The sequence below is a fragment of the Helianthus annuus genome, chromosome 16, assembly GCF_002127325.2.
Source record: "Helianthus annuus cultivar XRQ/B chromosome 16, HanXRQr2.0-SUNRISE, whole genome shotgun sequence".
NCBI classification, from domain to species: domain Eukaryota; kingdom Viridiplantae; phylum Streptophyta; class Magnoliopsida; order Asterales; family Asteraceae; genus Helianthus; species Helianthus annuus.
Genome location: NC_035448.2, coordinates 147,937,536 through 147,962,298, shown reverse-complemented (window position 1 = coordinate 147,962,298; position 24,763 = coordinate 147,937,536). Strand labels below are relative to the sequence as shown.

General features: G+C 36.6%; 1 protein-coding gene across 1 annotated transcript; it reads left to right on the top strand.

Moving 5' to 3' along the window:
• Nucleotides 1-17,405: 17,405 nt before the first annotated feature.
• On the top strand, nt 17,406-24,555 carry LOC110919758. The gene is made up of 7 exons (XM_035985530.1): nt 17,406-17,649; nt 17,740-17,987; nt 18,201-18,251; nt 18,396-18,763; nt 19,014-19,311; nt 19,430-19,670; nt 24,356-24,555. The coding sequence occupies exons 1-7, from the start codon at nt 17,406-17,408 to the stop codon at nt 24,553-24,555; spliced, it is 1,650 nt and encodes a 549-aa protein (XP_035841423.1).
• The last annotated feature ends 208 nt before the right edge of the window (nt 24,556-24,763 follow it).

Genomic DNA, 24,763 nt, shown 5'->3' with positions numbered 1-24,763 from the left:
ATCAGCTGAATGGGATGATTTTTTAAAAACTTTGAAAGAAAATTCTAATTTTTCAAAATTAACTCTGAATAAATTCATCAGCGAACTTAAAAATCACGATAATGAGAATTATCAAAAGAAGAGAGAAATATTGGATAAGATAAAAATAAATTTGGAAGATTTGAGTTTAGATGTGATAAAAGAAATAAACAAAAGAATCAATGTTTGTTGGGGAACAAAAAGAAATTCGGTATATGATATGAAAAGAGGCTGTTATATTGATGATAATAGAAATCCTCTTGATCTTGTTACAATCTTTGGTGCAGGTACATATAAGATAGAGAAAGAACAAGTGCCGAAGGTTGAAGAATCTGTGAAGAATGAAACTTCATGTTCTGAAACAGTATGCTTCGAATGTGACAATTTCAAGACTGATAATGACAAACTCTTGAAGGATGCGGAAAGTTTGACATTGAAAGTCAAGAAGTTGGAAGACGAGAAGCAAGCTGATATCAAACAGATTCTTATGTTACAAGACAATTGTGAGAAATTGAAAATTGAAAATAACAAACTGTTGGGTAGACTGAACAGTTTGACATCAGAAAACAAAATTTTGAAAGAAAATGTAAAGGTTTTTGAAAGCAAACAGAAATCATCAGAAAATGAAGATTTCTGGATAAAATTGGAGAACAAAAATCTGAAAGCTAATGAAGTGAAATTTCAAGAATAGATAAAAGTTTTGGAAAATGAAAAATCTGTTCTTGAAAACTTGAAAAATAAGAATGAAAATTCAATCAAGTCTCATCTTAAAAGAATATCTCAGCTTGAACATGAAGCTGAGAATGCAAGAAACAAGATAGATGAACTTGAAAAGAAATTTATAGGTTTTGTGACTGCATCAGACAGGTTGAATTTTCCTTGTCCGAAACCAATCAATTCAGTTCCAATAAGTGACAGTGTCACAAACTTTGACAATGTCAAAGTTGAAGATTGTGATGAGAAATCTGATGATGTAAATGAAAAAATTGAAAAACAAAAATTGTTTTTAAATTTAAAAGAAAAATTTCAGAAAACTGTTCTACAATCGACTGAAAAAGGTGAATGTTCTAAACAAAAACCTTTGAAGAAGAAAGTGGAACAGAAATCGAAAGATAATAAAAGTTCATCAGATCGATCATCCAATCAAAAGAAAAAATTACAAAAAGTAAAAAATTGAAATTCAAAAATTGTTGGTAATAAGTGGTGCAGGTCGGACCACAATGCTTCAAAGCCAAATTCAGCAAACATGAGGAAGGAATATCACCAAGCCAAACAATGCTTTGATCTGAGTGTTTGGACTCAAAATGGTGATTGGTATGATAACAGAGTGTGTTACAGCTGCGGATATCACGGACACATTGCTGTTAACTGCCAGTATTGGAGTTATGAGACCAGGAGGTGCTTTAACTGCAACATCAAAGGTCATATTGCCAGAGATTGCCCAAGGAAATCAAGTGAAAGATTAAGGGTTAATTCTCAGAAAGTGGCAAAGATTCCAGTCAAAGTCAAGCCCTAGGAACAGAAGGTTCTGAAACCTAAAGTTCAAGAACAGTCAATTCAAGAAAAGAAAGTTAAACTTTCACAGGGGCAGAAAGACAGACTGAGGAAGAAAAGAAAGAAAGCAAGAGAGTATCTTGAGAAGATTTTGTCCTCGGGTTCATCCGTTGGAAAGAATAAGAGTTCTGATGAATCAACTCCCTCGGCTGCTAAGTCAAGCAAGATGAATTCATCAGATACAAAGTTGAGGACAAAAGAGGAAAAGAAGAAGAAGAAAAAGGTCGGCGATGAATCTGACAGGTCAAAGTCAGACAAGCCACCTGCAGGCAATGATTCTGGTTCGTCAAAGCCAGAGGAGCCATTGGTTGAGGTAAAAAAGAAGAATTCTGGTTTAACAATGGATGAGAAAAATTTTCCACCATTGTTGAATAAGAATTCGAAATCACCCAAGGACTGTCAGGCTTGGGTGAATCTGTTTAAGTAAAAAAAAAACCTGACTTGCCGGAGTTCCCAGGTGGGTAAGCGTGGAACATGAGTCGGCATATTTCTTGAGAAATTTCACTTTGGTGATTTTTCGCCTTACATGTGGTAAATCAAGGACATTAAGTTGTACTTGATTTTCTACAAATGATGTTTGGGTTTTGAAACTGGAAATGATAAATCTTTAAAAATGTTTGAAGAAAATAAGATGATAAGATAACCCCGAACCTACAAATGGTTGGTAAACAAACTAATTTTTCCGGAAAAACCATTTTGATTGAAACAAACTTAAGTGTTTTGAAATCATAATGGGAAAATAGTTTGTTGTGAGAGGGAGTTCTGATTATTTTTGCATAAGATTGGTGAATTGAGGTAATTCACATAATGTTGTCAATTTTCTTGTATAGTTTGTTTTCAATTTTTCCTCGGAAAATCAAAATTGAAACATATTTTGATTTTAGGGGGAGTAATAAAATTTTGAAAAATTTAAAAAATTGAAAAATGAAATTGAGTTTTGTTGCAAAAAGAGGAGATGATAGTACATCGGTGGACTATCACAGCATGCTAGAGATTTGTAAAGTCAAAATGGTTTTAAACAAGTCTGACTAATTAGGGGTGAGCAAATTAACCACCATAACCGATAACCGAACCATAACCGACATAACCGAACACTAATAACCGATAACCAATATAACCAATGGTTATGGTTATAAAACTTTGTATAACCGCTCAATCGGTTATGGTTATGGTTATGAAGCTTTGGTTAACCGAATATAACCGAAACCGAACCGAAGTTGTGATGTTAACTTTATATAATAGATTTGTGTTTTACAAAACCATATAGAGGGTTTTTACTAAGATAAAAGTATGTTAGTAACAAAATGATCTTGATGTAGATGTCATTTATTTTGATAAAAAAAACTAAGGTGTTATGGCTATAATTGTTTTTGTTTGAGAATTACCTTATTAAAAAGAACTCTAAATTGGTAGTTTAACCAAAAAGTTTAGTCTTCGTTATCTTATAAAATAGGCTCAAGCTAAGTTCAAATCGTGCACAACCCTATTTATTTCAAACCTTGCTTGGTTACATAACCAAAATTAACCAAAACCGAACCATAACCGACTTCATAACCGATTAACCATAACCGAAGTTTGGTTATGGTTATGGTTACCAAAATTCCATAACCGAACTAGTGGTTATGGTTATGGTTAATAGTAAAAGCCGACCCAAACCGACCCATGCACACCCCTATGACTAATGATGTGTCAGTAGACTTCACACAGTTAGTAAATTGTATTCGAGATATAAACCTAAATTCAAACTTGCTTATTTTGTGGGGAATTCTACTTGGATTTATAGGTAACCCCTGAAATCTTGTTTGAAAGATCTCTTATTCTGATATACTAGGTGTTTTACTCAATGATGTCTGGGGTATTATCCCGGGACTTCTGCTGAATGGAAGTTCTGACCTAGTCCCCGGATAATACTTGCTGCAAAATGCTTGAAACATAGCATAAAGCCCTCAGCTGATTAGACAATAAAATTGATAATCAGTTGTTGTAGCTAAAAGATCTCCTAAAGGGGACACACCTTGAAGTCGAAACTGATATCTCTCTGCGCATACGGAAGTATCGACCTGAGATCCCTCAGTTTTCGCATATCCCCTAATTTATATACAGATATCATTCATAGTATATTCTTATCTGTAAATCAGAATATTGGGATCTGGATACGGGAGTATATTCAAGTGGTGGGACACACAAATAAGTTTAAGTTCTAAAATATTAAATACGTATCTTGAATCAATTGAAAACTTGTGTAGAGGTTTAAGTGGACAACAATACTGACAATCAGAAGTAAATTTGTTTGAACATATGCTGATTAATTAAGATCAACGGTGTTAGTGATGTGTCTCAAAAACCGATATGATCCTCTTGCACAACCTCTCAAAAATAGTGTTTCATTTCTGTACTTCATTAAATTCAAAAATCCAAAAATATTGTATTTTTGTTTGAAATCTGAAAACTCCAAAAAGATTTTCGACAACAGAACGTGAAGAACTAATTTTCAACATTTCAAGTGCTAAACATGTTGAACTTGTGGTTTGGGAGAGAATGTGTGAAAATGTGAAAATTGAAACAGTTAAATGGTTCATTAACCTTGAAGTTTAATTTGAATGTTAACCTACATTTGGATCTTCATAATTTTTAATGATTAATCTGAAAGTGTTCTTATCAAGGTGTTGAGATTTGTGTAGGTATTTGAGCTGATCAGAGAAAAGCCAGGATATAATTTCAATGGTGGTAACAAATCCCAGACGGTGATCCCAGCATGATGATAGGGGGAGTCTGATGAAAGTTATAGCCAGAGAAAATTCCAGGCACAAGATTCCAGGAAGTAGTTCCTGAAGTTGAAATGATTCCAGGAGAATTTCCTGAAGAAGACCAAAATTGAAGAGCCTAGAGATTGATCAAGACTAAAAGAGGTACAGATAGGAAGCAGCCAAAGACTTGATGAACGACTTCATCAACATCTGAGGGGGAGTCTGTTGATGCACTTCATCTGTTGATTTCGTCTTGGATCAAGTCTTCGTATTAGAATGTTATTTTAGGGCTCATTGTACGAGAAATCATGAGGTTGTATATGGTTAGTATGTTAGGTTCGCTTTTAAGGACATGTGGTAGAAGGTTCGCTTATACGTACACATGTAGGTTCGCTTATATGGACATGTCCATATAAGCGAACCATGCAGGTCATATAAGCGAACCTGGTCAGTCTATAAATAGGGCATATGAGCGAATCTGTATAGAGTGAAGGTGTTGGTCTTGTTTGGTTAGGCGAAGCCCTGCCAATTTGTCTCCAGAGCTTGTAAACAGTTGATTAATCAATAAAAGAGACGTTAAATAGTGAAATCAAGCTATACGAAGACCGAATCAATGAATTCCGCCTCTGATTCAGTCTAAGCCTCGAAGATACTCCACTCTCCCTAGGTTAAAGCATGAGAACACATGATGATGAGAACACATGGGTGAGTTAATTATGGCCATATTGGTTTGGAATCGTTAGGAATCAGATGAAATGGACATTCCCATTTGTGATTGCACCATATCCAAAGTAATTACTTTTGTTAAATTCGGTACCAAATTGATACCATACCGAAAAATGGGTACCGAACCGGTATTATCCGTTCGGTATTCAGTATCGACTTTGGACGAAAATCAGTACCGATATTTTCGGTCCGATTTTGTACTGAGCTCATCCCTAGTCCACATACACACATCATTTCCCCTAAAAACCAAACGAAATGAAGAAGAATGGGTGGTGACCAATAAAGTGGTGAGGGTTGATATCGAAAAGAGAGAAGGAGGGAGGGAGATGCGTTGTTATATAGAGTGTTCCACTATGTTTTGACAAACTCCAACATGAAGTGATTCCTGCGTTGGATATGTCGGTTGTGCTTCGGATTTGTGGTTTCAAGTAATCTTTCAAACAATGTGTGGTGTGGTTTTTAATCATAGCGTCGAAGATAGGGAAGGAGATGGCGTGGCAGAGGTGTGATGATCAAACCTACCGATTCTTTAAATCAGGTATAAAGGGCATACACACACATATATTTACACACACACACACACACACACACACACACATATATATATATATATATATGGGGAATCAAATGAGAAGAAAATTATTGGAAGAAGAAAAAGAAGAAATGACACATTGGTAAAATACTATTTCACTTATAACTCATCTCATTAATTTTTCTCTATTTAATTAGTTAGTCAAGTAATCATTAATTATCCTACATATAATCTACAAAACCTACACATATCAAAATTTTCCTACGTATAACCTACACATTATAGAATTTTATCCTACACAGTCGAAACTTATCGTACACAACTCCTAATGTATCATATACAACTGGTAATTTATTCTACACTTTAAATTAAGTTGTTTTTTAATTTTGAAAAAATATATATTTTAAAAAGGAGTTACAAATTTAATTTAGTTAGTTATTAGAGGGGAAGAATACAAGTTAATGATCTATGTAAGTTTAGCAATATACCCTTATATTAAAATTAAATGCAAATATTGAATGAAGTAAAATGAAGCATTCTTATTGGTTGAAACTTCTTCTTTTTTCTAGTTACAAAAAAATTCCATTCAGTTGAACCCTCCACTATATGTATATGTATATGTATATATATATATATATATTCTATTTTTTAACCTACTATAAATTCAACTTTAACTAGAGTTTAACAATAATACCCTCATGCTTAGGGCACGTTAGGGAGTTTTTAGTTAAAATTTAATGACCATTAGTGTTAATACCCTAACGCGTTATAAAATTGAAATCATAAAACATGAACATGTTACTTGAAAAACTTAGTAGCTAAAGGTGTTAGTTTTTATAAACTAAGGACTTCTATGTAACTAACTCAAAAGATTAATTGATTTATGCATTTAATTAGCTCATTTATTTTCTTAACAACAAATCCCTAGCTAGCTAGGGATAACAAATGTATCTAAATTAAACTAGAAGAACTTGAAACATTCAACACATGTAATAATTAGGACGGATATATGGGTATATGACTGAGTAAGAGATTAGTCTCAACAAATATGACTATGATTTTAGGTGATGTCTAGCCTACTTACCCGAATTCACATACCATTGTATCTGATATTAATTTTCTTTTACTTTTATTTTATTGTTACACATGTTGCATTTAATAATCAAATAAGAATTTCATATTTTTAAAGTTCTCTTAAATTTTCCCAACTTACTGGAATCCCTATCTCTAGCACTCTTGTGTTTTCTCTCCTTAGCTTAGTCGGATTAAGAAACAAATTTTCAAGGTAAATAGTATCTCGAGAACACACAAATATATATGCTAATTTGACAAATCTATAAATAAAAATTTTTTATAGATGAATAACGCTTCATACCACATTCACATATGCATGAAACTATCAGATAACATATACATGTGCATATAAAAAAGACGTATATGCACATGTGTATCAATCAACATATAGGTGATATGCACAATAAATCTAAGTTGAAAACATTGTATACACATGTGTTTGTGTTTGAAAGAAAACAATATGCACTTGTATTTCATATGTTAACAAAGAACAACATATATACAAACAATCAAATTTAAAAATCTTGCAAAACCACGTTAGTAAAAATTGAATTATAGCTAAAAGAATTTACAAGAAGGATGAGTTTTGCCATTGGTGTTACCATTATCCAGTCCATTATTGATTAAAGCAAGTGACATACAATCCCCTCACCGGTACCCCACTCACAACCCAATACTCAAAACGTACATGTTCCTTTTCTAACTCCAGTTCAGTGTATGATATGGGGAGGTAGCTGAGGTTACATTTATGAATCGATGAGTGGTGTTATGAGCCCTAACATGACGCATTCTTTGTATTTTGGTGGTGGTAACTTACGCTTAATGTGGGTTATTCCAGTTTTGATTAAAAAAAGATATGATATAAAGAGTAACAATTTCCATAACAAAAAACACCCATTTGTAGACGTATGACCAAATACAAGAAAAAAATGATATGTTTTCACCTAAGCAAATTAAACACATATATGCACATGTGCATGTAAATTGGAAGATCAACAAAGATGATTGAATACATAGTTTGGAGCAGTCACTTTCAAAAAAATATATGTTTTATGTCGCTTCTTTATGTTTATTGAAGACTAACACTTCTAGAAAAGAGGGCTTTTGTCATGAAACTTTTGGTCACAAAACAGTAGCAATTTCTCTGTTGTCACCATTTTACCACCGAAAATGTGGTGACAAAAACACCCGTGTCAATTGCCCTAATGCCACCAAATAGCGACCATTTTTATATTTTGCCACCTTATTTTTGCCACCACAAAATTGGTCAAAATTATTTGCCACCGCTTCTTATTTGCTACGGTCCGTCTTGTTTGCTAGCGAGTTGTGAAGGATTTTTTGCCACTTTATTGCCACCGTTTAATATTGCCACCATTTAGCCACCAACCATTTGCCACCATTTAACCACCATTTTCATTGAAAATCGGTAGCATTTAACGAACTTGTTGAATTATTTGCTACCATTATTTGCTACCATTTTGTGATTGCTTAAATATTGGTTTTTGATTCAGATTGATTTTCCATTTTCCCTGCTTTTTTCATAAAAATTACATATCAATAAAATTACAAACTTATATTAAAGTCTAATAAGATCACGAAAACCCAAAATTATATAAAACAACTCTGTATCAAAAGCATATAAAACATTTTAATAGAAATACTAGCTAAAACATCAGATAACTAAAATTATCCTAATATGATAAACATCGAAACATTTAAAACCAAGTGTTTGTAGCCTATCTTTGAATTGTACTTGTTAACATAGCTTCAATTTGTGACATCTTATTGAGCATAGTATCTTTATCCACCTTATCTTTTTCTTTGAACATCTCTCTCAAACTTCAGAGAGGCTTTCGGCTATAACCTGGACCCAAACAACAGAAAAACATTCAAGATTACTTTTGAATAAATCAAATATAGCATTTGTGTAATTAACCATTTGTACCTTTTCTTATGTAAAAATCGAATCTTTTTTTATTCAAAATTAAACAAGCATATGAGCGTACCCGCAAAGCCATTTTCTTTAACTTGTTCATTGCAGAGAACTGCTTCAAACGAGAAAGAACGGCTGGATCCAGTTATCTTTGAAACAAAACCTTAATATAATTAAAATTTAAACCCAACACCCAAATTACCTGTATCTTTATCCTAATTCCTTAACACAATATTAAAACCCCCAACTGTCTTTGATTTTTCATTCAAAATTAAAATTCTACATCTTGAAGGAAAAAAAAAACTTACTTGTAACCTATAACCAAAGAGTATAAACGGAAGATAGTATTACAGCTTAAAAGCGCCCAAAATCTTTCAATAGAACATGTGACAAATTCTATGAAGTGGCTGCTAATCTCTTTCGAAGCTATCAATTTACACTCTGCAAATCAAATAAGAATAAATTCACAAAATACAAAGTCTTTTAAATACCGATGTACCAAACTGTCTTTAGATACCATGTTTGAATAAAGTTAAAATCAACAACAAATTGAAAGTTACAATCAACAAATCGAATGTCTACATGAACAAATTGAAAGTTATAATCGACAAATTGAACGTTTAAACGAACCTAAAGGCTGAAGAAAGTGAATGAGTGAGGGAAGGCCGAAGAACTGAAGGGGTTGCGACCTGCTCCGGCGAGAGGCTGTGACGGCCGACGGTGGGCTAGTGGCTGGAGAGTGGAGTCGGTAGGATGAGTTATTGGTAACCATGCTTGCCTATGGCCGGCCCTGTTTTCATTCAAAACCCTAAATAATGAGCGGGATATTCACCCGCCTAGTTAAATGGGCTTAAAATTTCATTTTGTTACCGCTAAGATGGTAGCAATTAAAAAAATACGCATATATGTGGGATAATCTAGGGAAGTTATTCTTATTTTTCCACGAATCTGTCACAAAAAATAGATGGTAGCAAAATTTTCCACTGCTTTGCTACCAAACGATGCTGAGTACGCTAAATTTACATATCCGTGGGAAATAGGTGGCTAAATTTGCCACCAATTTTTTCGGTAGCAAATTTTGGTGACAATTTCCAAGTTTTCTAGTAGTGTAAACACTCTCGAAACAAACAAGTAGAAGTAAGGTAGACCAAGAAAAATATGCCATTGCAAAATGTTTACGCACAAAATCAATAATTCCAAAATTGAAATCCATATGAAAAAAGGAATATGTTATGAATTACAAAATATTTCACCATAAATCCCTTAAGCTTTTGGTTTCCCACACCAACAAAGACATCAATTTCATAGATCAAAATGCTTACATTACAAATAAGAGGAGCTTCACAGATCGACATATATATCTGTTATCTGTCATGTAATTTTTGTGGAAAAGTTCGTGATGGGTTTCCTTCACCCATCAATAATCAATTAGTGAAAGTTCATGGGAAATGGGTGTTGGTAACGAATTCATAGTACTTACTAATTGTCTCTTCACTAATTAATCACCAACATATCATCCATAACAAAATTACTGGCAAATCAATGACGACCTTGCACCAATAAATCATCGGCGTGTAATTCATCATAAGTTTCTTATAAATAAATAAATTAAAGGTATAGATGATCTCTTGTAAATTGAAATAACACATTCCAAATAAATAAAAATTTGAGTATATACAAAATATTTTAATTTTTTTTAATAATTCCATGCCAATCAAAATTTTTGATTATATACAAAACAATATTCATACAATTCAGAAGTATTAAACTACGAGGATATGGCTCGGGTGGTGGCCTCGTGACTACAACCAACTTATAAAAACACTAAGCTACTCATACAGCTAGTTCTCTTCATCCAAGTTCACAAATAGCCCACCGTGCCACGTATGGAAGCGTTCTGGATTCTTCCGTTCAGACTCCTTTTGTGATTGGAGCATGTCTTCGAAACGCTTTGAACACCGTCAAACTTTGCGTGCAACGTGTTTCCCCTCTCATGCCTCTTAATCCCTACACGTGCCAAAGTTAGGACTCCTAGCGTTGGTGCTACAATTGTAACTCGCCCTACACCATTTGTCATCGTATTAGTACAAAAGAAAAAGGTCATTTATGCATACTCACCATACATTATAATACATAACTATTTTGACACAAGATAAATCATGGTAAAACATAATCCTTGATTGTTACATTCATTGCCTTTTTATACAATATTATGAAGTACATATACATATTAATAGAAACTTGTGAAATTCTATTCATTTAATTAACATGAATAATAAGATAGATGAAATAACATATAAGTGATTGTACTTGGTGATAGAAACTTACCTCGAGACAATCACATGAAATCTTGACTTCACATTTACGAAAATACATCTAGAACACCAAAATTAACACTCATTACTTAGCTACTACATTCTCCGACCATCTTAAACCACCACCGCAATCGTTACCAACCTCTCATCGCCACAACCAACTGTTTTCATCACAGAACCTTTATTTAGTAGGCTTTTTGATTGAGAACGAACACAAAAAAAACTTTCAAAGTAAATAACTTTTACAAAATCTAATACCTCCACGGCTCCACCTATATTCCAAAATTCCAAAGAAAATGAAATCAAAATCCTAATGAAAATTGAAAAGAATATCAAGTATTTTACTTTAACCAAAACTCTAAGTATGATAAATCAAACACTAATCCTCCTAGCCACTATTTTCCATTATGAGCACCTAGTTGATTGTGACAGTTGTGTCACTTCAACCATCATACAAATACCAAACCAATGAAATATTGTATTTCATACTTGGGATTTGTATAAATATGTGTATCGTTTGCGCATATCAATTCTTGTTCGATTTCGAGCTCTAAATCGCTTTCTTGAAGGTTATACGCGATCTGATGCGTAAATATAACCAGTTTAATGCAACAAACACTCCGGAACAGTGACATAGGCTTAACATACCTTAAATAACCTTTACATAACTTAGAAATATGTTTTGGAAGGTTTGGTGTGGCGAAATCAAGTTTATTCGCTTACAGGTACTAATTTTGACAAACTGCAAAAGTATGTCGATTCATACTGTAACGAACACTCCGGAACTTGATCATAAGTTAAATATGCCCTAAATATCCTTTACATAGCTTAGAAATAGGCTTTGAGGTGTTTTGTGCGCTAAAACAAACTTCTGGTCATTCAGGGACTAAAAGCGTTAAAAGTGCATAAGTTTGCATTTTCGCGCATATCTTACGTTCTGAATATATCCGGACATCCAAAAATTTATGTAAGCATTAAAATATTTTATTTTAGTGTTTGGTATGATAAAATCCCATTCGTCGCGCAATTTGGATCGTTTTTGCATCCGTTACGACTTCCGTCGTAATTAACCGAACAACGCAACCGTAAGACCAAACGAACCGACATCCGGGATATTTTTTAGCCCATTTCAAGTTTCCTATACTTTAACTTCATTTTAGATCCTTAAAATGGGGTTAACGGGGTTTAAACGTGCCAAACCGCATCAAAAATCAAGTTTGGAGGTGCAGGGGCCTGTTCTGCCAATTGCTGAAAGTTGCTGCCAGCACACAAGGTCCTTACGGACCGTATGGAAGTGCTTACGGTCCGTAAGCCATCCCTATACCAGTAGAAACCATTTTTCTTAAACCCAGCAGCTTGCACTTGTTTTCTTTGCTTGTTTTAGCAATCTATGGGCTGGTTTGTGTGCCCATCAAGGTGCCCAATCAGAGTATGACAAGTGTATGGCCTAGATAATTCCCTCCTTAGCAAGAAACGATCCTAACGGTTCTTGTTTTCCTATATATAGCAAGCCATTTTCATTCCCCAACTCACACATTTGCTCTCAAAACCTGCTCTAAGTTGATGCTCTCCATTGTGAGGCTTCACACGTGAGCAATTTGAGTTCAAATGTTCAAGCTTGGACCCTTTATAAGCATTCTTTCGTTCTTTTATTGTTATTCAAGCGTGAAATTCAAACAGTGTTTGACTTTCTACTTTGACCAGTCAATGGTCAACACGAAGTTCGTTTGAACTTCGTAACGTGAGCGTAATCACGATGGTTATAGTCCCTAGTGACTATACCTACTGATTACCACGTTGATTAGGTGTAGTGACGAGTCGTAGTTTCGGCCAAAATGCGTGTTCATGCGTATTTTATAACCAAACTACTCTCGGGTATCAAAACCGTTATCCAACTTGTTTTCAAACTTTGTTAAACATGTTTTAAACATGTTTATCTCATCACTTTTAGATTAGTGCTTAAGTAGAGTCGTGAGTCAAGCGGTCTAAACAACCGCTTAGACTTAAGAACTAGACCTGTTTGGTCGATCTTTAGGATCCGACCAAACATGTTTAGTGACCATAGTTGTATAGGGAATAACTTTCCGAGGTTATACATTATGGTCACTTCGTTTAAGTAGTTGTATGATAGGTAGTTTATATGCCTTAGGAAAATGACCAAAACGCCCTTTTCATGCATAATTGATATTTAATCATATGTAACCCAAACTTTTGTCATTTAAATGATTATGCAACATAATTAAACATGTTAGGGCATATAATACTTGTCGTAGGACTAGTTTGGCGGTTCGAACGCGTTTTACGCGAACGACGCGTTAAAGTAGCGTAAGCTACCTAAATGGGTCGTAATGGGTCGTAAGCACTTAGGTTAGGTTTCCTTTTAGTATGTAGGCCTTGTTAAACCATATCATATGAGTTCCCACACTCATTTGGTTTACGAAACCTCATCCTATCCGATCTTCTGATTTAGGTCCGGTTATTTATGTAGTTACCTATATTAGGTGTTGTTTGATTTTCGGGACTCCTCTAGCCTGCTTGGTAGTTGTTCAAGACTTCTAAGCACTCTCAAGTGAGTACATAGTCCCCTCTTTACTGCTTTCAAATGTTTTAGGGTGAAGCATGTGTACCTATCTGTTATTTTCATGATTTCAAAGTATAATTGATTATACATATTAGTACTTATCTTTTTACAAACTGAATGATTATTTATGGTTTAAACTCTAATTTTTCAAAGATTATAAAACTAAATGTTGGAATAGTACTTATTTTTGTTCACCAGACCGGTTGGTAGTATGATATAGCGCTATAGGATTTGACACCCCATTCCAGTTGTCATGGAATGTCTGAAACCAATTTGTTTTTCTCCAAATAGGGATTGCCTTTGTGGTATTCCTAAAGTCTCAAAGGTGTAGTTTGATGCACTAGGTCTGAATGAATTCTTAAATCACACTTTTATTGTATATTTTGATATACTCCCAAAAGTATAGTTTGATATACTCTCATGTGTGATATTGTACAAATCCAACATATATTTTGTTAATAACCAAAACATAGTTTAATATGTTATTCATAAAACCAAAGCATATTTTGATATGTTAGTTATAAAGCAAAACATAGTTTAACATGTTACTTATAAAACCAAAACATATTTTTGATATGTTAAACCAAAGTATACTTTTGATATACTAGAATTATTATTTGACAACCAAAGTATATTTAATATACTATTTGTATAATGATTTTTGAACTGAAATATATTTTAATATATTACTTATTCGACTTTCTTAAAAACCAAAGTATATTTTTGTTATATACCACAACCCTATTTATCAAAATATTGTTTTTCGAACAATATATTATATACAAACTTATTTTACTTAGTTATTTATTTATACATCTTTCTTATCTGTTTTCTTATCAAGTTTTCATATGATACATAAAACGAAAACATTTTTACAAGGATCATGACTGTTGGTGCATAATGTCTAAAGCCTGCGTCTTCGTCGTACTAGATTAATGTATAGGGTCTGGATAGGTTGTTTATGTATTTTACAGGGGTTAGTTTTGTAATTTTGTGATTTGAATGTCATAGGTTCGCTTATATGGACAAGTGACACATAAGCGAACCTACAATGAAGGAGGTTCGCTTATGTGGTCTGTCATATGAGCGAACCTGCAACAAGTATAAATACCCCTGTTGTCTTTCACATTTGTAACTGTTCACGTCATCAGAGGTCGAAGTGCTGTCCGTACAATTGCTGATAAATCAATGTGAAAGAGTGTTTAAAGTGTATCTCTTCTGTTTCTACTCACTTCTACCATTGTTTTGCTTTGTTTCATGTCCTATTTGTATTTCCGCGACATATATGACAGGCACTAGCTCAGATTGACTCGTTTCAGAGGTCATACTGATCCTACAATTGGTATCAGAGCCAGTTGTGAGCTAGTTACCAAGTTACAAAGCCTTTTACCCACACTTTTTGAGATTCTGACACTTTGGACGGTTAAAATGGACTGAAAAGTTGACATAAGGTGTAAATCAAGTAATAACAAACCCTTGAAGAGATTAGACTCAAATTCAGCCTAAAAGTGTCCCAAAACAGTCGTGAAATAGATCCGCTTATATGACAGTTATGTGGTTCGCTCATTAGGTTCGCTCGAAAGGTCATCATTTACTGGTTCGCTCCTGAGATTCGCTCGAAATGTCTTGTTTTTGGCTGGTTCGCTCTTGAGATCCGCTCATAGGCACCTGTTTGTTGGAGATCCTCTTATTAGGTTCGCTTGTGGTTACTTCTAAGTGGTTCGCTCTTAGGGTTGTTATCAGGTCCGCTCTTAAGGTTGTGTTCAGGTTCGCTCGTGAGGTTACATTCTGGTTCGCTTATTGGGTTATCATTTGGTTCGCTCATAGTGATCATCTGGTTCGCTCATTGGGTCATCATCTGGTTCGCTCTTAGTGATTGTTCTGGTTCGCTCATAGTTGCTGATCAGGTCCGCTCATTGGACTGATTGTGGTCCGCTTATTTGTTCAAAGGGTGGTTCGCTTATTTGGTTATTGTAGATTCGCTTTTCTGACCTGTTGTGTGTAAAATTCACCGTTGTGGCTAAAATGGAAAACCAAGATTTCTACAATAGGTTTGCTGGTAGTGGTGGAGCTGTTCAAAGTCCGGCGAGCATTATGCAAAACGTCAACTTAGAAAACGAATTGGGAACCATGCAGAAGCCGCCAAAGTTGATGAGTTTAGACGAGTATTCGGGATGGTCCGGGAGATTCAAGAACTGGGTACAGGCTAATCATCTTGAATGCTGGATGAAGATTGAACGAAAATATGTACCTCCAATGGATGGGTTGAGTATGTTGAAAACTATTGGAAGTCTTACGGAAACGGAACAGATAGATTTTAAGGCAGAGAAGAAGATGGTGAGTATACTGCAGCAAGCGATCAAAGAAGACATCCTGGTGCTGCTACAACATGATGAGAGTGCGCAATCTATCTGGCAAGCCTTAGAACAAAAGTTTAAAGGTAGTGCTTCGATGATAAAGAGCAAGAAGGCGCTGATTAAGAAAGAGTTTGATATTTTCACCGGGATCAAAGGAGAGTCGACGAAGCAGTTGATAGAAAGATATTGTCATCTGGTTGTTGAAATGAGAAGATTAAAAATTGATAAAACAAACGAAGAATGGATCGACAAACTCTCTGACGCGCTTCCCTATGAAGAGTGGGGAACTTATCTGATGATGTTGAAGAATAGTTCTGACTTTGTGAACTACAATCTGAGTGTGTTTATTGAGAAAATAGAAGCTCACGAGCTTGCGCTGCTAAAGATAAAGAAGATGAACGCAGCCAATATGCAGCAAGATGTGTCGTTATACTACAAAGGCAGTCCGTCAGTAACAAATTTTCAAAGTCCCAAGATACAGACCGGGTTCAGTGCTGACAACACCTCAAACGTTACATCAAATGCTTATCAGTCAAGCCATTCTACTCCGTTTGCAAATTTTGAGCCAAACGTTAAAGTTCCAGAACAGAGTTCCCCTCAAAGTTCTACTGGATCAAACCAACAGGCGTTTGTTTCTGGCGTTCAATGTAATATTGCTGTAAACATTAAAAACGGGAATGAGATAACGGAGAATGCCGCAAAGCAACACATTGCATTACTAGCTTCTGTTCTTGAGGCGTATGAGGGCTTAGTGGCAGGGAGGATTGGTAATCCTGATATGACGAAGGAGGATTACGACCAAATCGATCCCGAAGAGCTTGAATTGATCGACATCAAATGGTGCATGGCGAGTTTGGTGCGTAGGGCTCAACGTTTCATGGAAATTACTTGCCGGAACAGTCTATCAGGCCCCGATCAGAAGTTAGGGTTTGATAAGTCGAAGGTTACATGCTTTAAATGTAAAGAACGTGGTCACTTCAAACATGAATGCCCCAACCGTGAAGTGAACAATCATCAAAACCCGTTCACAAACGACTACTACAGGTAAGCGATCTATCACAGACCGAATCAACAGCCAGCTGTCCCGAGGCCACAGATAGAGAATAAACCGGAAAAGGCGCTCATTGTAAATCAAGATGATGAAAGGGTCGCTGATGGGTTTAGTTGGGATAAGTTTATTCCGGGAAAGGATGATCAGGCTATGATGGCAGAGGTAGTTGAAATTCCTGCGATAGTTGCTGAATCGAAGGTTGTTGATGAAGTGGTTCATGAGGTTGTTGATGAAGTAGTTCCTGAGGTTGTTGATGAAGTAATTCCTGAGGTTGTTGATGAAGTAGTTCCTGAGGTAGTTGATGAAGTGGCTCCAGAGGTTGTTTGAGGAAACAGTGGCTGAAGTTCTCAACTATCAATCACAACAGGAAGAGTTTGTTTATACAATGAAATCTATTATGCCTCCTAACGTTTTTTATTCTTTTGCAGATTACTTCGAGGAGCCGAGAACCGGAACTTGCCCCAGATTTGAGGAAGAGAAAGAAGCGGTTGAGGAGGTGATTCACGTGTCCAAGGAAATGACTGGAGAGGTTCTAAAGGACATCGCAGACAAAGCCTTGATGAGCAAGCTTAAAGAGGTAGATACAGAACTCATGGAGTCAAAGTCAGTTGATAAGGTGTCAGTTATTGGAGAGGAAATTGGAGTTCAGGGAGTCGAGTTTGTCCAATCGTTTGTGTCAGAGTCGAATCAAGTCGGTAAAATTGTGTGTGAGGATAAGATTATTGTTGAGAATGTTTCAATCCCCGAAACACCATGTCAAAGTTGTTCACAACCTTGCATGGAGTGTCTTGAAAAAGACACTAAGTATCAGGAATTGAAACAACATACTGATATGGTGAAATTTGATCTAGAACAATTGAAAGAGGCGTATGATACGTTAGCTAGGTCAATCAAAATGATTCAAAAAGAAAGCACTGAAAATGATAAAGCTACAAAATTAGCACAGGCCACATTGTTTGATAAACAAAGAGAAGTTAATTTTCATCTTGACACGATTGCATCATTAAAAAAAGAGCTTGAGTTGGTTAAAATAGAAAATGACCGAATTGATCAAAAGTTAATGAGTTATGTGGCTTCATCTTATGTCTTAGAACAAATTGTACCTCAACAGCCATTTGCTACACCAGTTTTCAACAGCGTTCCACCCCCAATGTGGAATCACTACACTCAGAAATATCCAGATGGGGTGGAAGCTGCGTTAAACCTTAAACTAAAAACAATTGAAAGTAATTTACCTGACAGCATTGACATCACTTTCACTGCATCTGACACTGATAACGAATCTCAGGTTATCAAAAATGTTATCGATCAGGTGTTGGATGATGAAAGTGAAAAATCTGAGAAGGCTCATTCGGTGGAAGCTGTCAGTGATTCTGAGGATGATGGGAATTTCCTAGATCGTTATGTGTCAAAATCAGATAAAAGTGCGAATGATGATCCGATCATGGTGGTTTACACTATGGTTGGAACTGACAAACTTTATTCCGACATCGAGTTTCCGCTTCAGAATGTCAAGTACGAGAACGTTGAGAAAGTGTTTAAGTTGGTTGAACTGAGTGTTAACGAAATCAAGAAAAATGATTTCTTTTCAAAACTGAAAAAATCGTTTGGTACCTCATGTCCCACTAGTTCGGAAAAGAAAGATGGGGTGGGTAGAGGTCAAAACAAGAAAAATCAGTTTAAGAAACAAGGTATTGGGTTTGAGAAGAAACTGGCTAAACAAGTGGTTAAGCCAAAAGATAGGATAGATGATGTGTTTGTTGCTGGTCCTAGCGCTGAGGATGAAAAAGAATATATCTTTAGTCAAAAGGCTGTGGACGATTTCAATGCAGCACAGAAGCTTAAAGTAGAAACTGTTAATACCACTTTTGTCGAGTATGATAAACGTGTGTGCTATCGCTGCAATGAAATCGGACATATGGCTAAACAGTGTCAGAAAGTTTTTAAGAAACCGGTTGTTGAAAAATCTGTTCAAAAACAAATGGTTGAGAAACCAAAGGTTGAAAAACCTAATGTTCAAAACAAAAGTGTTCAAAAACAAATGGTTCAAAAATCTCGATCTAAATCACCGGTTGTTTCAAAGGGTAAACAAGAAAATGGTTTCTCTGATCCGTATTCTAAAAAGGGGTAAATCATTGAAGTTGGAGGATAAACTGAAATCGATTTTCGAGATTGGCGAATCTTCTAAAATCAACAAGACTTCAAAGTTTTACCCCAAGACAAAAGTTTTTGAAAATCAATCGTGGATCGTGAAGTCGAAACCGTCAGTTGAGATCAAGAAAATGGAAAATGTTTGGAAAAATGAGTCAAATCTTGTTAAAGATGATGTTGTTGAGTTTGAGTCTGAGCTTGATAAGTTTTTGTCAGAATTTCCCACAATTAACAACAAAATAAAACAAGATGTGAAAGAAAAGGCTTCAAATGTCACATTCGAATTTCCTAAAATCAATGAAAAGTGCGATGTAGTGTTTGGATCCGTGTCAGAAGTTAAGAAATCATGGGCATCATTGTTTGAGTAATGGGTTTGTGTGTTGGTTGCAGGGGCTGCCCAAGTCGATTCTTTCGAGATGGATTATGGACAGTGGAGCATCACGCCACATGACTGGGTCTTTAGCTCTTCTGTATGATGTCAAGTCGATAAACGGAAGCTACGTTGGGTTCGCAGGGAACCAAGGAGGCAGAATTGTTGGCCAAGGAAAGCTTACTAATGGAGTGATATCTTTCGACAAAGTGAACTACATCGTAGAGTTAACAAACAATTTGTTGAGTATATCACAAATCTGTGATAAGGATTTCAGTGTGCATTTTACAAAGTCTGAGTGTTTGGTATTGAAACCAGGGTTTAAAATCCCTGATGAGTTGGTGTTGTTGCGCGCTCCAAGGGTTAATTATCTTTATATCTTAGATATGAGTGCTGCAACGCGAACAACTCATCAAAAACAATGTTTTGTCACAAAATCAAAAGCTACTGAAAAAGAATCTGTGATGTGGCACCGGAAAATGGGTCATATTCATGTACGAAAAATGAATTTTCTGGTGCATAATGATTTAGTTGATGGTGTAAATGTAAAAAACTTTCATTTGTCTGATGATTGTATTGCTTGTAAAAAGGGAAAGCAGACTCGAAAGTCATATCCACCGAAGATGCTCAACACTATCAGGTTACCTCTTGAGAGATTGCACATGGATCTCTTCGGGCCTGTCAATGTCAAAAGCATTAGCAGGGATTCATATTGCTTGGTGGTGACAGACGATTATACGAGGTTTTCGTGGGTTGCATGCTTGGAGAGAAAAGATGAAACATTCGAATCTTTGATGATACTGTTTAAGAAGATGGAAACGGTGTACAAGCTGCCAGTCCGGAGGATTCGGAGCGACAATGGAACGGAATTCAAGAATAACAAGATGTACGAGTTCTGCAATGAGAAGGGAATACTTCATGAATTCAGTGCGCTGTACACACCACAGCAGAACAGCGTAGCTGAACGAAAGAACCGGACCCTTATCGAGACTGCACGTACGATGTTAGCCGATTCCAAGCTTCTGATTTACTTCTGGAGTGAAGCAGTTTCAGCGGCATGTTATACTTTGAACAGAGTTCTCACCGTGAAGAAATACAAAAAGACGTGTTTTGAGCTGCTGCATCGTTACAAGCCAAATCTTGAGTTTTTAGAACCTTTTGGCTCACCTTGCACTTTTATAGATGAAAATGGTAAATTCGAAGCAAAATCTAACGAAGGGTTCTTTGTAGGTTATGCCAGCCCGCTAAAAAGGGTGTTCGTGCCATGTCTGGGAAAGGTGATTCAGGTCCAACACGTGGATTGTCAGAAGCACACTCCATCGCAACAACTTCCCGGACAAAGATTCCTGTTCGACTACGACAAACTCTGGGAATCATTTCATTTGCCGTCTGAGCCGAGTGATGAGGAACTTGCTCTTATGTACCTGTATCAGCAGAATATGTCACAGGAGCCAGTATCTAGACCGCTAGATGTTCCTACACCCACCGTGGGTACTCACGATGATGAAGCAGGACCAAGTGGAACTATTCATGAACCGCCAGAGGAACCAGCTCCGTCATTTGACGTTTCTGACGACTCAGAGGAGGAACCCGCTCCTACCTTTGACGAGGAGCCAAATGAGACATCAGAGGATGCTGTTGATCAAGCCGTTGATCTCGACATTTTGAATTTGGAATCGGAAGTCGTTGTGCCTGACACGGTGATGCCACGGACGTTGTCTTACCACCCTTCAGAACAAATCATTGGCGACCTACAAAGTGGTGTCAAGACGAGACATCAAATAGACCGAGCTTTTACGTGTTTTTATTCGTCTATTGCTGATATGCAGAAAGAAGTCTCACTTAAATGTTTTATTTCGCAGATGGAGCCCAAAAATTACAAAGAGGCATTGACCGAAGACAGCTGGGTTAATGCAATGCAGGAGGAACTGCAACAGTTTGAAAAACTGGGCGTCTGGAGACTTGTTGATCTGCCGAAGAATCAGAGGTTTATCAAGACGAAATGGGTCTTTAAGTGTAAACGAGATGACAGAGGAGTCGTGGTGAGGAACAAGGCACGACTTGTGGTCCAAGGCTTCAGCCAATAGGAAGGAATAGACTACGATGAAGTTTATGCACCGGTTGCAAGGCTTGAAGCAATTCGAATTTTTCTAGCCTTTGCATCTTGGAAAGATTTCAAAGTCTATCAACTCGACGTCAAATCAGCTTTTCTGTATGGCAAAATCAGAGAAGAAGTGTATGTGGGGCAACCGCCGGGGTTCACAGACCCACAGCACAAAGACAAGGTGTATCTACTGGACAAAGCGCTTTACGGACTACACTAGGCCCCGAGAGCCTGGTACGAGACGCTTTCGACTTACTTGCTGGACAACGGGTTCACAAGAGGCACAGTAGACAGCACTTTGTTCACAAAAGAAGAAGCAGGCCACTTGCTGATCGTGCAGATATATGTTGATGATATAATTTTTGGTTCCACCAACGACGATTTGTGCAAAGAGTTTGAGAGAGTAATGAAAAAGAAGTTCGAAATGAGTTCAATGGGGGAGATGAAGTTCTTCCTCGGGCTGCAGGTAGAACAAATGCCCGACGGAATCTTCATTCACCAGTCAAAGTATGTAAAGGACGTGCTCGACAAGTTCGACATGACTGATTGCAGTCCTGCATCCACCCCCTCGCGCAGAATCATGGTATTTGTCCTGACGAACAAGGTGTGAAGATGGACGAGACATTATACCGATCAATCATTGGTTCGTTGATGTATCTCACAGCTTCCCGTCCCGACATCATGTATCCGATATGTCTCTGCGCAAGATATCAGTCGAATCCGAAGCAGTAGCACCTGACCATTGTCAAACGCATTTTACAGTATTTGAAGGGTTGCCCAAGCATCGGCTTGTGGTACCCTCGCTAGGGTGACTTTACTTTATCCGGTTTCGCTGATTCTGATTTTGGTAGCTGTAAGCAGAATGCTAAGTCCACCACTGCTGGGTGCCAGTTTTTCGGAACTCGGCTTGTTACCTGGCAGTGCAAGAAACAAACTGCAGTTGCGCTCTCCACATGCGAGGCTGAGTACGTCTCAGCTTCTAGCTGTTGCTCGCAGATCCTTTGGATCCAACAGCAGATGCGCGACTCCGGTTTGCAATTCTTGGATACACCGATATTTATGGACAATGAAGCGGCCATTAATGTTACTAAAAATCCGGTTCACCATTCGAAAACTAAACACATTGAAATCCGTCATCATTTTATACGTGATTGTCATGAAAAGAAATTAATACGGATTGAACACGTGAGCACCGATGATCAGAAAGCTGATTTTTACATAAAACCTTTTGATAAAAAGAGATTTTACTATCTTTTGAGGTTAAATGGGTTGAAAAATCTGCAATCTGGGAGGGTAATCGAATGTGAAGCCGAGTTGGGCGGCGATCTGACATGAACCTGTGTCGTGTTGTCATTTTTCTTTTGTACAATTGTATTTCCTGCTTTTCGATAAAAACAAAAACACAAAAATATGTTTTGGTTTTAGGGGGAGATATTCGCAGAAAAATACAAAAACATGATAAAATCATAAAAATCCAAAAACATTAGAAAATTTCAAAAAGAGTTGTGTAGAATAGGGGAAATGATAGTACATCAGCTAGACGGACACAGTACGCTAAAGATTTGTAATGAAGAAATGCAATTAAGCAATCTCGCTAAAGATGTGTCGGTAGGTTTTTACAGAATTAGTAGATCAGTTTGGGATATAAATATAAATTTCACTTGCGTTTACGTGGGGAACACCTCCAGGATATATAGGTAACCCCTGAAATCCTGTTTGAAAGGTCCCGTATTCTGAGATACTAGGTCTTTATACTCAGTGATATCTGGGGTATTATCTCGGGACTTCTGCTGTATGGAAATACTGACCTAGTCCCCGGATAATACTTTCTGCAAAAGCTTTGAAACATAAGCTCGCCCTCAGCATGCTGATGAAACAATAAAATTGATAGTCGCTGCTGTTGAAAACAAAATATCCTCTAAAGGGGACACACCTTAAAGTCGAACCGTCATCTCTCTGCTGAACGGAAGTTCTGACCTGAGCTCTCACGGTTTCGCATCTACCCCATTACAGATATCAGTTGTGGTATACTCACCTGTAAGACTGAATACTGGGATCCGGATACGGGAGTATATACTGAGGTGGGACACATGTAAATGTTTAAGTCTTAAAACACTAATCACGTATCCCGAACAGATTGAAAATTTTGTGAGAATTTAAGTGGATCAGTATATCGGCAATCTACGTGAACTGTTTAATGCTTAAAATGTAATATCAGCTTAACGGTACTTGTGTTCTGTCGGCAGCTGATATGATCCTCTAACACGCTCACAAAAATATTGTGTGTACATAGTTTCAGTTTATCCAGTTTAAATCCAAAAAGATTTTCATTTCTCATCTTATTTTTTCGACAACCGACATTGGGAATTGGAAGATCAAAGCCTATGTGCAGAACATGTTAGTAACTGATGAGGGTTGGGTAAGCTGGAGATTGCAAACTGTGATTGGTATAGTGTTTGAATGTTAAAATGTGTGTAAATGTTTGAAATGTTCGAAAGTTCATTCAGTTGAACTGTTTTTGAAAAGAAACGTCAGTATACTTCATAAATCTGATCATCCAAGGCCATTAATTTGGACTTGGTGGGTCAAACAGTTGTCCAAGGTCATTAACTTGGACTTGGACAGCAGGGTGTCACTGTGCTTAAATCTGAAAATGCAAAATTGAATAAAAATGAATTTTTGAAAAAGTTAGAAACAGGTTCGCTTATTTGTCAAAACATGGTTCGCTTTTTCATCAAAAATTCATTGTGGTCCGCTTTTAATGTCATTTACACTCATATTCTGGTCCGCTTTTGTGTCGAATGCTCTGAGAGCAAGTGGAAATCTTTGTGGTGGTCGCTAGATGAAAAGATGAAGAGGAAAGCGAAGCGTGAACGAGAACGTGAAAATCAGAGGATTGCAGAAAAGAGAGGAATGTTTATGAAAATGCAAGCTGATGAAGAGAAGGCGAGGAAGAAAGAAAATGAAAGAATCAGAGTTGCACTGAGTAAGAAGCCAAAACCGAGGGAAGAGATGTACAGAGCTATCTGTGTCACACCCTGACTTTTGCGGAAGCGTGATTATGGGGTGACTTACTTGTTATCATTGCATTCAACCATATCAAACAATCTATATGATAATACCAAAGATTTGTCATCCATAAAATGAGTTTAAAACATAACAACATTGTCTAAAACGTAGACTTCAAAATTTAAGTTTTACAAACCAGATGAATTGTGTAAAAGTTTGCTAAGGACTCGTCAAAGATAAT

Bases quoted from the DNA above. Each gene is read 5' to 3' on its own strand.
- LOC110919758 (XM_035985530.1), top strand. From the start codon at position 17,406: ATGACTGGAGAGGTTCTAAAGGACATCGCAGACAAAGCCTTGATGAGC. The intron at 18,252-18,395 runs GTCAGTGATTCT...TTTCCGCTTCAG, and splicing joins AGGCTCATTCGGTGGAAGCT to AATGTCAAGTACGAGAACGT. The intron at 19,312-19,429 runs GTCACATTCGAA...TGTTGGTTGCAG, and splicing joins TGAAAGAAAAGGCTTCAAAT to GGGCTGCCCAAGTCGATTCT.